The 13,335-nt window shown below is 46.4% G+C and overlaps 1 protein-coding gene across 4 annotated transcripts in view; it reads left to right on the top strand.

Annotated features, from left to right (window-relative positions):
- col17a1a (collagen, type XVII, alpha 1a) overlaps window positions 1-13,335 on the top strand; it is a 124,367-nt gene that overhangs the window by 33,235 nt on the left and 77,797 nt on the right. For 3 of the 4 annotated variants that reach the window (XM_041210476.1, XM_041210475.1, XM_041210477.1), the window contains exons 13-16: window positions 4,923-5,003; window positions 8,521-8,589; window positions 11,045-11,113; window positions 12,711-12,863. In XM_041210476.1, coding sequence (XP_041066410.1) covers window positions 4,923-5,003; window positions 8,521-8,589; window positions 11,045-11,113; window positions 12,711-12,863 — 372 coding nt within the window. The remainder of the gene's footprint in view (window positions 1-4,922; window positions 5,004-8,520; window positions 8,590-11,044; window positions 11,114-12,710; window positions 12,864-13,335) is intronic. The other variant, XM_041210478.1, reaches the window with a different exon arrangement.

The raw sequence follows: 13,335 nt of genomic DNA, 5'->3' as shown, positions 1-13,335 counted from the left end.
CGCCTGGCCTATTTGCCCACCGCCAACCGTAAGGTTGGATGGTTAGCAAAAAATTCAATTTGATTAGCTGCTTAAGGGCCTTAATCGGTGGGTGCATTGCCGACTCTCAGGTGCCAAAATATCACGCGAGTGCGCGATGATGTTGGGACGCTCACCCAATGCCCTTGCGCGCTTTTTCACACTTGGGCATGTCGGACGCGCTCCTGCACATCAAGCTGAAAATCCTAGCCTTTTAGTTTCTGCCTCAGCCAATAGCCTTCAACCACTAACAGCTCCCTCTGTGGAAAATGTTTCTCCTGCCAAAATGATACAGGATGAGCAGAAATCTTCACCAATTAAACATTGGGAAGACTGAATCCATTGTCAAGGGTCATAATCTCCAGATTACTACCTGAGCCATGTGCAAATTGGCATAGGGATGCAAGAATAAGGGAAATAAACATGTGGCTAAAGGATTGTTGTGGGAAAGAGGGGTTCCATTTCGTGGGGCACTGGCATCAGTATTGGAACAGGAGGGATCTGAACTGTTGGGATGGTCTCCACCTGAACCGATCTGGGACCAATGTTCTAACGAAAAGGGTAAATAGGGTGGTCAACAGGACTTTGAACTAGAAAGTTGGCAGGGGGTGGGGGGGTGGGGGGGGTGGGGGGGGTGGGGGGGGGGGGGGTGGGAGGGTAAAACTACAAGAAGTATGACTAATAGAAAACAAAGCAGCGGGTTAGCGTGTGGTGGGGGGGGGGTGGGTGGTGTGTGGATTCAACTTCATGGAAAATTATGAAAAAACTGTAAAGAAAGGAGAGCCCTGGAGAGGCTATTAAAGTCTGCAGAACACAAAATAGGACAAAATGTTTGGAAAGGGCTAGGAATCTAACTTCAAGCACATCAGATAAAGGGACGACAATGAGAAAGGGGACGGGAAATACAGGACTGAAGGTGTTGTATCTGAATGCACGCAGTATACGAAATAAGATAAATGAGCTTGTGGCGCAGATTGAAATCGGCAGGTATGATGTGGTGGGCATTACGGAGACATGGCTGCAAGGGGATCAGGACTGGGAGCTAAATATCCAAAGATCTACATCCTATCGAAAAGAAAGGCAGGTTGGCAGAGGGGGTGGGGTTGCTTTGTTGGTAAGAAATGAAATTAAATCGATAGCAAGAAATGATGTAGGGTCAGATGATGTGGAATCTGTGTGGGTAGAGTTGAGGAATCGCAAAGGTAAAAAAACCATAACGGGAGTTACGTACAGACCTCTGAACAGTAGTCAGGATTTGAGGCACAAGATACACCAGGAGATAGAAAAGGTTACAGTGATCATAGGGGATTTCAATAGGTAGACTGGGAAAATCAGGTTGGAAGTGGATCCCAAGAAAAGGAATTTGTGGAATGTCTACGAGATGGCTTTTTGGAGCAGCTTGTGGTGGAGCCCACTAAGGAACAGGCAATTCTAGATTTAGTGATGTGTAATGAGGCAGATTTGATAAGGGAGCTTAAGGTGAAGGAACCCTTAGGAGGAAGTGACCATAATATGATGGAATTTGCCCTGCAATTTGAGAGGAAAAAGCTGGAATCAGATGTAACAGTATTACAGTTGAATAAAGGCAACTACAGAGGCATGAGGGAGGAGCTGGCCAGAATTGACTGGGAGATGAGCCTAGCAGGAAAGACAATGGAACAGCAATGGCAAGAGTTTCTGGGAGTAATTTGGGAGATACAGCAAAAATTCATCCCTAGGAAGAAGAAGCATACTAAAGGGAGGACGAGGCAACCATGGCTGACAAGGGAAGTCAGGGACAGCATAAAAGCTAAAGAGAAAGCATACAATGCGGCGAAGAGCAGTGAGAAACTAGGGGATTGGGAAGCCTACAAAGACCAACAGAGGACAACTAAAAAAGAAATAAGGAGGGAAAAGATTAAATATGAGGGTAAACTAGCCAGTAATATAAAAGAAGATTGCAAGAGTTTTTTTAGATATATAAAGGGTAAGAGAGAGGCAAAAGTGGACATTGGGCCACTGGAAAATGACGCTGGAGAAGTAGTAGTGGGGAACAAAGAAATGGTGGAGGAACTGAATAGGTACTTTGCATCAGTCTACACAGTGGAAGACACGGGTGACATTCCCAAAGTTCAAGAGAGTCAGGGGCAGAGGTGAGTATGGTGGCCATTACCAAGGAGAAGGTGCTAGGAAAACTGAAAGGTCTGAAGGTGGATAAATCGCCTGGACCAGATGGATTACACCCCAGAGTTCTGAAGGAGATAGCTGAAGAGATATTGGAGGCGTTAGTGGCGATCTTTCAGGAATCACTGGAGTCAGGGAGGGTCCCAGAGGACTGGAAAATCACTAATGTAACCCCCTTGTTTAAGAAGGGAGTGAGGCAAAAGATGGGAAATTACAGGCCGATTAGCCTGACCTCGATCGTTGGTAAGAGTTTAGAGTCCATTATTAAGGATGAGATTTCAGAATACTCGGAAGTGCATGGTAAAATCGGGCAAAGTCAGCATGGTTTCATCAAGGGGAGGTCATGCCTGACAAATCTGTTAGAATTCTTTGAGGAGGTAATGAGTAGGTTAGACAAAGGAGAGCCAATGAATGTTATCTACTTGGACTTCCAGAAGGCCTTTGACAAGGTGCCGCACAGGAGGCCGCTCAGTAAGTTAAGAGCCCATGCTGTTAGAGGCAAGGTACTAGCATGGATAGAAGATTGGCTGTCTGGCAGGAGGCAGAGAGTGGGGATAAGGGGGTCCTTCTCAGGCTGGTGGCCGGTGACTAGTGGAGTTCCGCAGGGGTCAGTGTTAGAACCACAACTTTTCACTTTATACATTAATGATCTAGATGAAGGAACTGAGGGCATCCTGGCTAAATTTGCAGATGATGCAAAGATAGATGAAGGGACAGGTAGTATTGAGGAGGCGGAGAGGCTGCAGAAGGATTTGGACAGGTTAGGAGAATGGGCAAAGAAGTGGCAGATGGAATACAATGTGGGGAAGTGTGAGGTCATGCACTTTGGTAGGAAGAATAGAGGCATGGACTATTTTCTAAATGGGGAGAGAATTCAGAAATCTGGAGTGCAAAGGGACCTGGGAGTCCTAGTCCAGGATTCTCCTAAGGTTAACTTGCAGGTTGAGTCAGTAGTTAGGAAGGCAAATGCAATGTTGGCAGCTATTTCGAGAGGACTAGAATATGAAAACAGGGATGTGCTGCTGAGGCTTTATAAGGCTCTGGTCAGACCACATTTAAAATATTGTGAGCAATTTTGGGCCCAGTATCTCAGGAAGGATGTGCTGGCCCCCTGGAGACGGTCCAGAGGAGGTTCACGAGAATGATCCCAGGAATGAAAGGCTTAACATATGAACATATGAGGAACGTTTGAGGACTCTGAGTCTATACTCGATGGAGTTTAGAAGGATAAGGGGGATCTGATTGAAACTTACAGAATACTGAAAGGCCTGGATAGAGTGGACGTGGGGTAGATGCTTCCATTAGTAGGAAAGACTAGGCCCCGAGGGCACAGGCTCAGAGTAAAGGGAAGACCTTTTAGAACAGAGATGAGGAGAAACTTCTTTAGCCAGAGAGTGGTGAATCTATGGAATTCATTGCCACAGAAGGCTGTGGAGGCCAGGTCATTGAGTGTATTTAAGACCGAGATAGATAGGTTCTTGATTGGTAAGGGGATCAAAGATTATGGGGAGAAGGCAGGAGAATGGGGTTGAGAAACTTATCAGCCGTGGAGCAGACTCGATGGGCCGAATGGCCTAATTTCTGGTCCTATGTCTTATGGTCTTATGGTCTCCTCACCTCAAACTCCATTCCATAGCTACTGACTCCACCACTATCCTGATCACTATCTAAGACTAAAACAGACAATTTGCAAGCTTTGCATTCTGAGTCCCTGAGTGCAGCTCCTGAATACATATCCGCTCCACAATCCAAAACTTCCATTTCCGTAACATCTCCTGTTTCCATCCCTGCCTCAGTTCATTTGCTGCTAAAACCTCATCCAACCATTTGTTACTTCCAGACTTAACTATTTCAATTCTCTCCTCCCATCTTCCACCCTCTATAAACTTCAGCTCTTCCAAAATCCTACTGCTCATGACCTAACTTGCTCAAGTCCAATTCACCTATTGCTCCCTGTGCTCACTGACCCACATTGGCTCCCTGTCTGGCAATACCTCAATTTTAAAATTCTCATCCTCGTATTCCAATCTCTGCATGTCCTCACCCCTCCCTATCTTTTAATCTCCTCCAGCCTCACAACCCTACAAGATATCTGAACTTGCCTAATTCTGGCCTCTTGAGCATTCCCCCATGGGTTCTGCCTTCAGCTGCCTGGGAGAGCTCTGGAATTCCCTCCCTAAATGTCACCACTTCTCCACCTCCCTCTCCCCCCTTAAGACACTTCTTAAGACCCGCCTGTTTGCCAAGCTTTTGGTTACCTCTCCTCATATTTCCTTGTGTGGCTCAGTTTAAAATCCTGTCTGACTACACTCATGTGAGGTGCCTTAGAACATTTTACTGTTAAAGGTGCTGTATAAATGCAAATTGTTGTTGGGGCTGACCTTTGATCCTGCACTGAGCCTGACCATTGGTGGAGCTGGTTTCGACTACCCGTCACCTCGTGGGAAGGCTGAGCAGTCGGTTAAACCAGTGCCACTGGGTTGGTCCTGTTCTGTGACCTCATGTGGGCATCTCCAGTCATCATGAGGTCTGGCTGTCGGAGATCAATGGCCAGGCTGTCGCTGGTGGAGGTTCAACTACTGGTTGGTGTCACTTGGTGCAGTGGCATGGGCCTTGCACTAGAAATTGGGCTATCCCAGAACCACAACCAGGAGCAACAGTGTAAAACCAGTGCGGTTCTCCACTCACCCCTCTCCCACTCTGCTCTGACTCTGCTTTTTTATCTTCTTTCTTTTTGACAGTTCAAGGTGTTCAGAACAATCTAACAGCCACGTCTGGCTTAGTCACTAGTCATACTTTGACCCAGACCAACTCCAGCTCAGGTGAGTAATGCACCAATCACCACAACAGCACTCCCCACTTCAACGGCATCAACTCTCTTCATATCACAGTGCAATGTTAACAGGATTAGGGAATAGCGACAAAATAGAGTAACAGCGAATTGGGTAACTGGGTAAAGGGTAACTGGGTAACAGCACAGCCGGTTTGGCACAGCCCAGGAATCTCCAGTCTGTGTTGAGTTAACTGCTCTTAGGAGAAGCAAGACAATTGGCCTCAGTGCCCTTAGGGAAACAGTAGCCTTCAATGCCTTTTTCCCACACTACCCCCATATCCCTTTATGTCACTGGTATTTAGAAATCTGTCAATCTCTACCTTAAACGTACTCAATGACTGAGATTCCACATCCCTCAGGGGTAAAGAATTCCATAGATTCACAACCCTCTGAATAAAAAAATTCTCCTCATCTTGGTCCTAAGTGGCCTCCTATTTATTTTGAAATTGTCCCCCTAGTTCTAGACTCCCCAACCAGGGGAAAACATCTTACCTTCATTTACCCTGTCCATCCTCATTAAGTATTTTGTAAGTTTCAATGAGATCACCTCTCATTCTTTGAAACTTGGAGAATACAGGCCCAGTTTCCCCAATCTCCCTTCGTAGGAGAGTCCTGCCATCTGGTGAATCTTTGTTGCACTCCCTCTATTGCAACAGTATCCTTCCTAAGGTAAGGGGACCAAAACTGCACACAGTACTCCAGGTGCCATCTAACCAAGGTCCAAACAACTGAAGCAAGACTTTGCTACTCCTGTACTCAGATTCTCTTGTGATAAAGGCCAACATGCCATTGGCCTTCCTAACTGTCTGCTGCACCTGCATGTTAACTTTGTGACTTATTGACGAGGGCATCCAGTTCCCTTTGTATATCTACATTTTCTAATCTCTCACCATTTAAGAAATACCCTGCACATCTGTTCCTCCTACTAAAGTGGATAACCTAATTTTTTTCCTCATTATATTTCATCTGCCATGTTTCTTGCCCATATACTAAGTCTGTCCAAATCCCTTGAAAATGCTTTTCAGCTTCCTCAGAACACACCTTCCCACCTAACTTTGTGTCATTCGTGAACCTGGAAATATTACATTTGGTCCCCACATCCAAATCATTGATATATATTGTGAACAGCTGCGCCCCAAGTACTGATCCTTGCGGTACCCCACTAGTCACAGCCTGCCAACATGAGAATGACCTGTTTATTCCTACTGTCTGTTTTCTGCCTGTAAACCAATCCTTAATCAATGCCAGTATGTTACCTCCTATCCCATGTGCTTTGATTTTGTGAACCAACCTCCTTTAGGGGACTTTATCAAAAGCCTTCTGAAAATCCATGTATACTACATCCACCAACTCCCCTTTATCAATTCTGTTAATAACATCCTCAAAAAACTCCATCAGGTTTTTCAAATTCAAATTCATAAATTCATGTTGCCTACACCAATCAGGTCATTATTATCCAAGTGTCCATTTATCAGATCCTTTATAACAGATTTCAACATTTTCCCTATTGCTGATGTCAGGCTAACAGGTCTGTAGTTCCCCATTTTCTCTCTCCCTCCCTTCATAAATGGTGGGGTGACATTTGCTACTTTCCAACCTACAGGAACCGTTCCAGAATCTATTGAATTTTGGAAGATGATCAGCAATGAAACCATTATCTCCATAGGTAGCTCTTTCAACACTCTGGAATGTAAAATATCAGGTCCTGGGGATTTATCAGTCTTCAGTCCCATTAATTTCTCCAATACAACCTTCTTACAAATACTAATTTCTTTCAATTTCACATTCTCTCTAGTCCCTTTAATTCTGGGATATTTCTTGTGAAGACAGGCACAAAGTCATAAATTAACTTCTCTCCCATTTCTCTATTCCCCATATAAATTCTCCTGACTCTGCCTGTAATGGACCCACATTTGTCTGAGCCAAACATTTCTTTTTAATGTATCTATAGAAGCTTTTACAGTCTGTTTTTATGTTTTTTGCTGGTTTACATTCATATTTTATTCTCCCTTTCTTTATCAGTTTCTTAGTCCTCCTTTGCTGTTTTCTAAAATGCTTCCAATCCTCAGGTTTACTACTATTTCTGGCAACTTTATTGGCCTTTTCTTTTAATCTTATACGATCCTTAACTTCCTTTGTCAGCCACAGTTGACTGACTTTTCTTTTTGGGTTTTTGTGCCTGAAAGGAATGTGTAATTGCTGTAAACTATATAATAATTCTTTAAAGACTACCCATTGCCCATGTACCATCATACCTTTTAATGTATTTCCCTAATCCACTTCAGCCAGTTTTCCACCATACCTGCATAATTCCCTTTGTTCACATTTAACACCCTGGCTTCAGATTAAACTACCTCCTTTCAAAAACAATGTAAAATTCTAGCGTATTATGGTCACACATTCCTAAAGGTTATTTTAACAAGATTATGAATTAGCCCTTTCTCATGACATAATAGATCTAAAATAGCCTGTTCTCTAGCGCCACCTCAGTTCCACCATATGAGGCTGATTTGGTGCTCCTCCTGACAATTCCCACCTCACAGCTCAACCACCCCCCAACATTTTAATTCCCCTTCACTATCCCTTTTGAAAAACCCTATAAGTGGGAATGTTGAGCTGCCGTTCCTACTCTTCTTTAAACCGTGTTTCAGTAATAGCTGTGAAACTATGCTTACCGGTGTCTATCTATCCCCTCAACTCATCTGCATATTCACTAGACTCTTCTTTGGGAATATATACTTTTAAGCACAGCTAATGTGTTTGTTGTTTTTTCACAAGTCTCTGTTTTCCCTGCCACTCCCCATACTCACAGACTAATTTCTACCTTTGCTTCTCTTACTTCTGGATCTACAGAAGTTCAATGCCCCCTGCCAAACTAGTTTTAACCCTCTCCAACAGCACAAACAAATCTCCCCATCACAACATTGGTCCCAGCCCTGTTGAGGAACCCATTGAGAGTCAGCACATTCAGGAACTGTCCCCCAGTGAGAGTCAGCACCTTCAGGAACTGTCCCGCAGTGAGAGTCAGCACCTTCAGGAATTGTCCCCCAGTGAGAGTCAGCACCTTCAGGAACTGTCCCGCAGTGAGAATCAGCACCTTCAGGAACTGTCCCCCAGTGAGAGTCAGCACCTTCAGGAACTGTCCCTGCTGTGAGAGTCAGCACCTTCAGGAACTGTCCCTCAGTGAGAGTCAGCACCTTCAGAACTGTCCCTCGTGGGAGTTAGTACCTTCAGGAACTGTCCCCCAGTGAGAGTCAGCACCTTCAGGAACTGTCCCTCAGTGAGATTCAGCACCTTCAGGAACTGTCCCCGCTGTGAGAGTCAGCCCCTTCAGGAACTGTCCCTCAGTGAGAGTTAGTACCTTGAGGAGGGATTTAGCAAAGGTATGATTAAGTGTGTTATATAGTTATGGGTTCAATGTATTTCTGTGTTCTCACTGTCTTTATTTAATCCTCCTCTCGATGCTCTGATGGCCCACTCTGCCTCTCCTCTCTCCATCCCTCCAGCACTGGGAGTGCAGAAAAATCTTGCGTCGAATTCCAGTGTCGTTAACACAGAGCAGACCAGCACCACAGGTTAGTAACTCACACTGTTATCCAGGAAATTCCTTTTCACAGGTGCCTCAGTAATCCCAGCAATTGCTGCACGCTAATACCCCAGCAACCCCGATCACTGATATCCCAGAAATCCCAGCACGCTGACATCTCAGCACACTAACATCCCAGCACACTGACATCCTAGTATCCCAGCACACTGATATCCCAGTACACTGATATCCCAGCATCCCAGTACACTGATATCCCAGTACACTGATATCCCAGTACACTGATATCCCAGCATCCCAGCACACTGATATCCCAGTACACTGATATCCCAGCATCCCAGCACACTGATATCCCAGTATCCCAGCACACTGACATCCCAGCATCCCAGCACACTGACATCCCAGTACAATGATATCCCAGCATCCCAGCACACTGATATCCCAGCATCCCAGCACACTGATATCCCAGTACACTGATATCCCAGCTTCCCAGCACACTGAAATCCCAGTACATGATATCCCAGTACACTGATATCCCAGCATCGCAGCACACTGATATCCCAGTACACTGATATCCCAGTACACTGATATCCCAGTACACTGATATCCCAGTACACTGATATCCCAGCATTGCAGCACACTGATATGCCAGTACACTGGTATGCCAGTACACTGATATGCCAGTACACTGATGTACCAGCAATCCCAGCACTCTGATATCCCAGTAATCCCAGCACAATAAAATCCCAGCACACTGATATCCCAGTAATCTCAGCACACTGATATCCCAGTACACTGATATCCCAGCATCCCAATATCCCAGCACACTGATATCCCAGCATCCCAGCACACTGATATCCCAGCATCCCAGCACACTGATAGCCCAGTACACTGATATCCCAGCATCCCAGCACACTGAAATCCCAGTACACTGATATCCCAGCTTCCCAGCACACTGAAATCCCAGTACATGATATTCCAGTACACTGATATCCCAGCATCCCAGCACACTGATATCCCAGTACACTGATATCCCAGCATCCGAGCACATTGATACCCCAGTACACTGATATCCCAGCATCTCAGCACACTGATATCCCAGTACACTGATATCCCAGCTTCCCAGCACACTGAAATCCCAGTACATGATATCCCAGTACACTGATTTCCCAGCATCCCAGCACACTGATATCCCAGTACACTGATATCCCAGTACACTGATATCCCAGTACACTGATATCCCAGCAGCCCAGCACAATAACATCCCAGCACACAGATATCCCAGCATCCCAGCACACTGATATCCCACTAATATCAGTAGACTGATACCCGTTTGAAAAAACCCTATAAGTAGGAATGTTGAGCTGCCATTCCTACCCTTCTTTAAACCATGTTTCAGTAATAGCTGTGAAACTATGCTTACCAGTGTCTATCTGTACCCTCAACTCATCTGCATATTCACTAGACTCTTCTTTGGGAATATATACTGTTAAACACAGCTAATGTGTTTGTTGTTTTTTCACAAGTCTCTGTTTTCCCTGCCACTCCCCATACTCACAGATTAATTTCTACCTTTGCTTCTCTTCCTCCTGGATCTACAGAAGTTCAATGCCCCCTGCCAAACTAGTTTTAACCCTCTCCAACAGCACAAACAAATCTCCCCATCACAGCATTGGTCCCAGCCCTGTTGAGGAACCCATTGAGAGTCAGCACATGCAGGAACTGTCCCCCAGTGAGAGTCAGCATCTTCAGGAACTGTCCCCCAGTGAGAGTCAGCACCTTCAGGAACTGTCCACCAGTGAGAGTCAGCACCTTCAGGAACTGTAACCCAGTGAGAGTCAGCACATTCAGGAACTGTCCCCCAGTGAGAGTCAGTATCTTCAGGAACTGTCCCCCAGTGAGAGTCAGCACCTTCAGAAACTGTCCCCAGTGAGAGTCAACACCTTCAGGAACTGTCACCAAGTGAGAGTCAGCACCTTCAGGAACTGTCCCCCAGTGAGAGTTAGCACCTTCAGGAACTGTCCCCCAGTGAGAGTCAGCACCTTCAGGAACTGTCCCCCAATGAGAGTCAGCACCTTCAGGAACTGTCCCCCAGTGAGAGTCAGCACCTTCAGGAACTGTCCCCCAGTGAGAGTCAGTACCTTCAGGAAATGTCCCCGCAGTGAGAGTCAGCACATTCAGGAACTGTCCCACATTGAGAGTCAGCCCCTTCAGGAACTGTCCCTCAGTGAGAGTTAGTACCTTGAGGAACTGTCCCCCAGTGAGAGTCAGCACCTTCAGGAACTGTTCCCGCTGTGAGAGTCAGCCCCTTCAGGAACCGTTCCTCAGTGAGAGTTAGTATCTTGAGGAGGGATTTAGTAAAGGTATGATTAAGTGTATTATATAGTTATGGGTTCAATGTATTTCTGTGTTCTCACTGTCTTTATTTAATCCTCCTCTCAATGCTCTGATGGCCCACTCTGCCTCTCCTCTCTCCATCCCTTCAGCACTGGGAGTGCAGAAAAATCTTGCGTCAAATTCCAGTGTCATTAACACAGAGCAGACCAGCACCACAGGTTAGTAACTCACACTGTTATCCAGGAAATTCCTTTTCACATGTGCCTCAATAATCCCAGCAATTGCTGCACACCTAATACCCCAGCAACCCCGATCACTGATATCCCAGAAATCCCAGCACGCTGACATCTCAGTACACTGATATCCCAGTACACTGATATCCCAGCATCCCAGCACGCTGGTATCCCAGTAATCACAGCACATTGACATCTCAGCACACTAACATCCCAGCACACTGACATCCCAGCATCCCAGTACACTGATATCCCAGTACACTGATATCCCAGCATCCCAGCACACTGATATCCCAGCATCCCAGTACACTGATATCCCAGCATCCCAGTACACTGATATCCCAGTACACTGATATACCAGCATCCCAGCACACTGATATCCTAGCATCCCAGCACACTGATATCCCAGCAATCCCAGCACGCTGGTATCCCAGTACACTGATATCCCAGCATCCCAGTACACTGATATCCCAGTACACTGATATCCTAGCATCCCAGCACACTGATATCCCAGCATACTGATATCCCAGTACACTGATATCCCAGTATCCCAGCACACTGATATCCCAGCACACTGATATCCCAGCACACTGATATCCCAGCACACTGATATTCCAGCATCCCAGCACACTGAAATCCCAGTACACTGATGTCCCAGTACACTGATATCCCAGTACACTGATATGCCAGTAATCCCAGCACAATAATATCCCAGCACACAGATATCCCAGTAATCTCAGCACTCTGGTATCCCAGTAATCCCAGCATATTAACATCCCAGCACACTGATATCCCACTAATCCCAGCACAATGATATCCCAGCACACTGATATCCCACTAATCCCAGCACAATGATATCCTAGCACACTGATGTACCAGTAATCTCAGCAGACTGATATCCAAGCACACTGATATCCAAGCATCCCAGTACACTAATATCCCAGTAATCCCAGCACACTGATATTCCAGCACACTGATATTCCAGTAATCCTAGCACACAGATATTCCAGCATACTTGTATCCCAGCACACTTGTATCCCAGCAATCCCAACTATCCAAGTATGCTGCTCCTCTGGGCAGAGTTCAAAGGTCATGTTGTGTGATTATTTCTCCTGCCATTTATTCATTCTGACTCCAGGCTCTGTTTTCATCTCCTTGATCACACTGATTTCTACTGATTGTATGTTGGGCATTATCGGAATTGGGGTTGTGTTGGGTGTGTGGGGATCGGAGTTGTGTTGGGTGTGTGGGGATCAGGGGTGTGTGGGGATCGGGGTTGTGTTGGGTGTGTGGGGATCGGGGTTGTGTTGGGTGTGTGGGGATCGGGGTTGTGTTGGGTGTGTGGGGATCGGGGTTGTGTTGGGTGTGTGGGGATCGGGGTTGTGTTGGGTGTGTGGGGATCGGGGGGTGTGTGGGGATCGGGGGGTGTGGGGATCGGGGTTGTGTTGGGTGTGTGGGGATCGGGGTTGTGTTGGGTGTGTGGGGATCGGGGTTGTGTTGGGTGTGTGGGGATCGGGGTTGTGTTGGGTGTGTGGGGATCGCGGTTATAGTGAGCCACTGTTCACAATGTTTCTCTCCACAGTGGGGACCACGGACACTGACGACATTTTACGGAAAGACTATAAGTTCCTGCTGCTGGAGAAGGAAAATTCCCCTCCAAAAAAAGACACGGAGCTTCTGATCATGACCAAGGATAGTGGCAAACTCTTCACTGGTGCTCCTGCCAGCTTCGCTGGTAATGTTTAAACCCACTCACTGATAGCAATTCCCATATCGCAGCCCAGCTAGAGACAAACCCGACACAGCCCCAACCCCAAACCTGACCCCAGAGCCAATCCCGACCCCAAACCCGACCACAAACCCCACCCAGACCCAAACTCAAGCCCAGACCCAATACCGACCCCAAACCCGAGCCAACCCCAATCCTGACCCCAAACCCGACCCAACACCAATCCTGACCCCGACCCCAAACCCAACCCAACCCCAAACCCAACCCGACCCCAATCCAACCCGACCCCAATCCAACCCGACCGCAAACCCAACCTGAAACCTGACTCAACCCCTTCTGAAGAAGAGACATACAGATTCAAAACATTAACACAGATGTGGAAAGTGAAACAGCCTGACGTGCTGAGTTTTTCCAACATTTTCTGTTTTTGTTTCAGATTTCCAGCATCCACAGTATTTTGCTTTTATCCAACCCCAGT

The sequence above is a fragment of the Carcharodon carcharias genome, chromosome 17 (assembly GCF_017639515.1).
Source record: "Carcharodon carcharias isolate sCarCar2 chromosome 17, sCarCar2.pri, whole genome shotgun sequence".
Classification (NCBI taxonomy): Eukaryota; Metazoa; Chordata; class Chondrichthyes; order Lamniformes; family Lamnidae; genus Carcharodon; species Carcharodon carcharias.
This window is presented reverse-complemented; position numbering and strand designations above follow the sequence as displayed.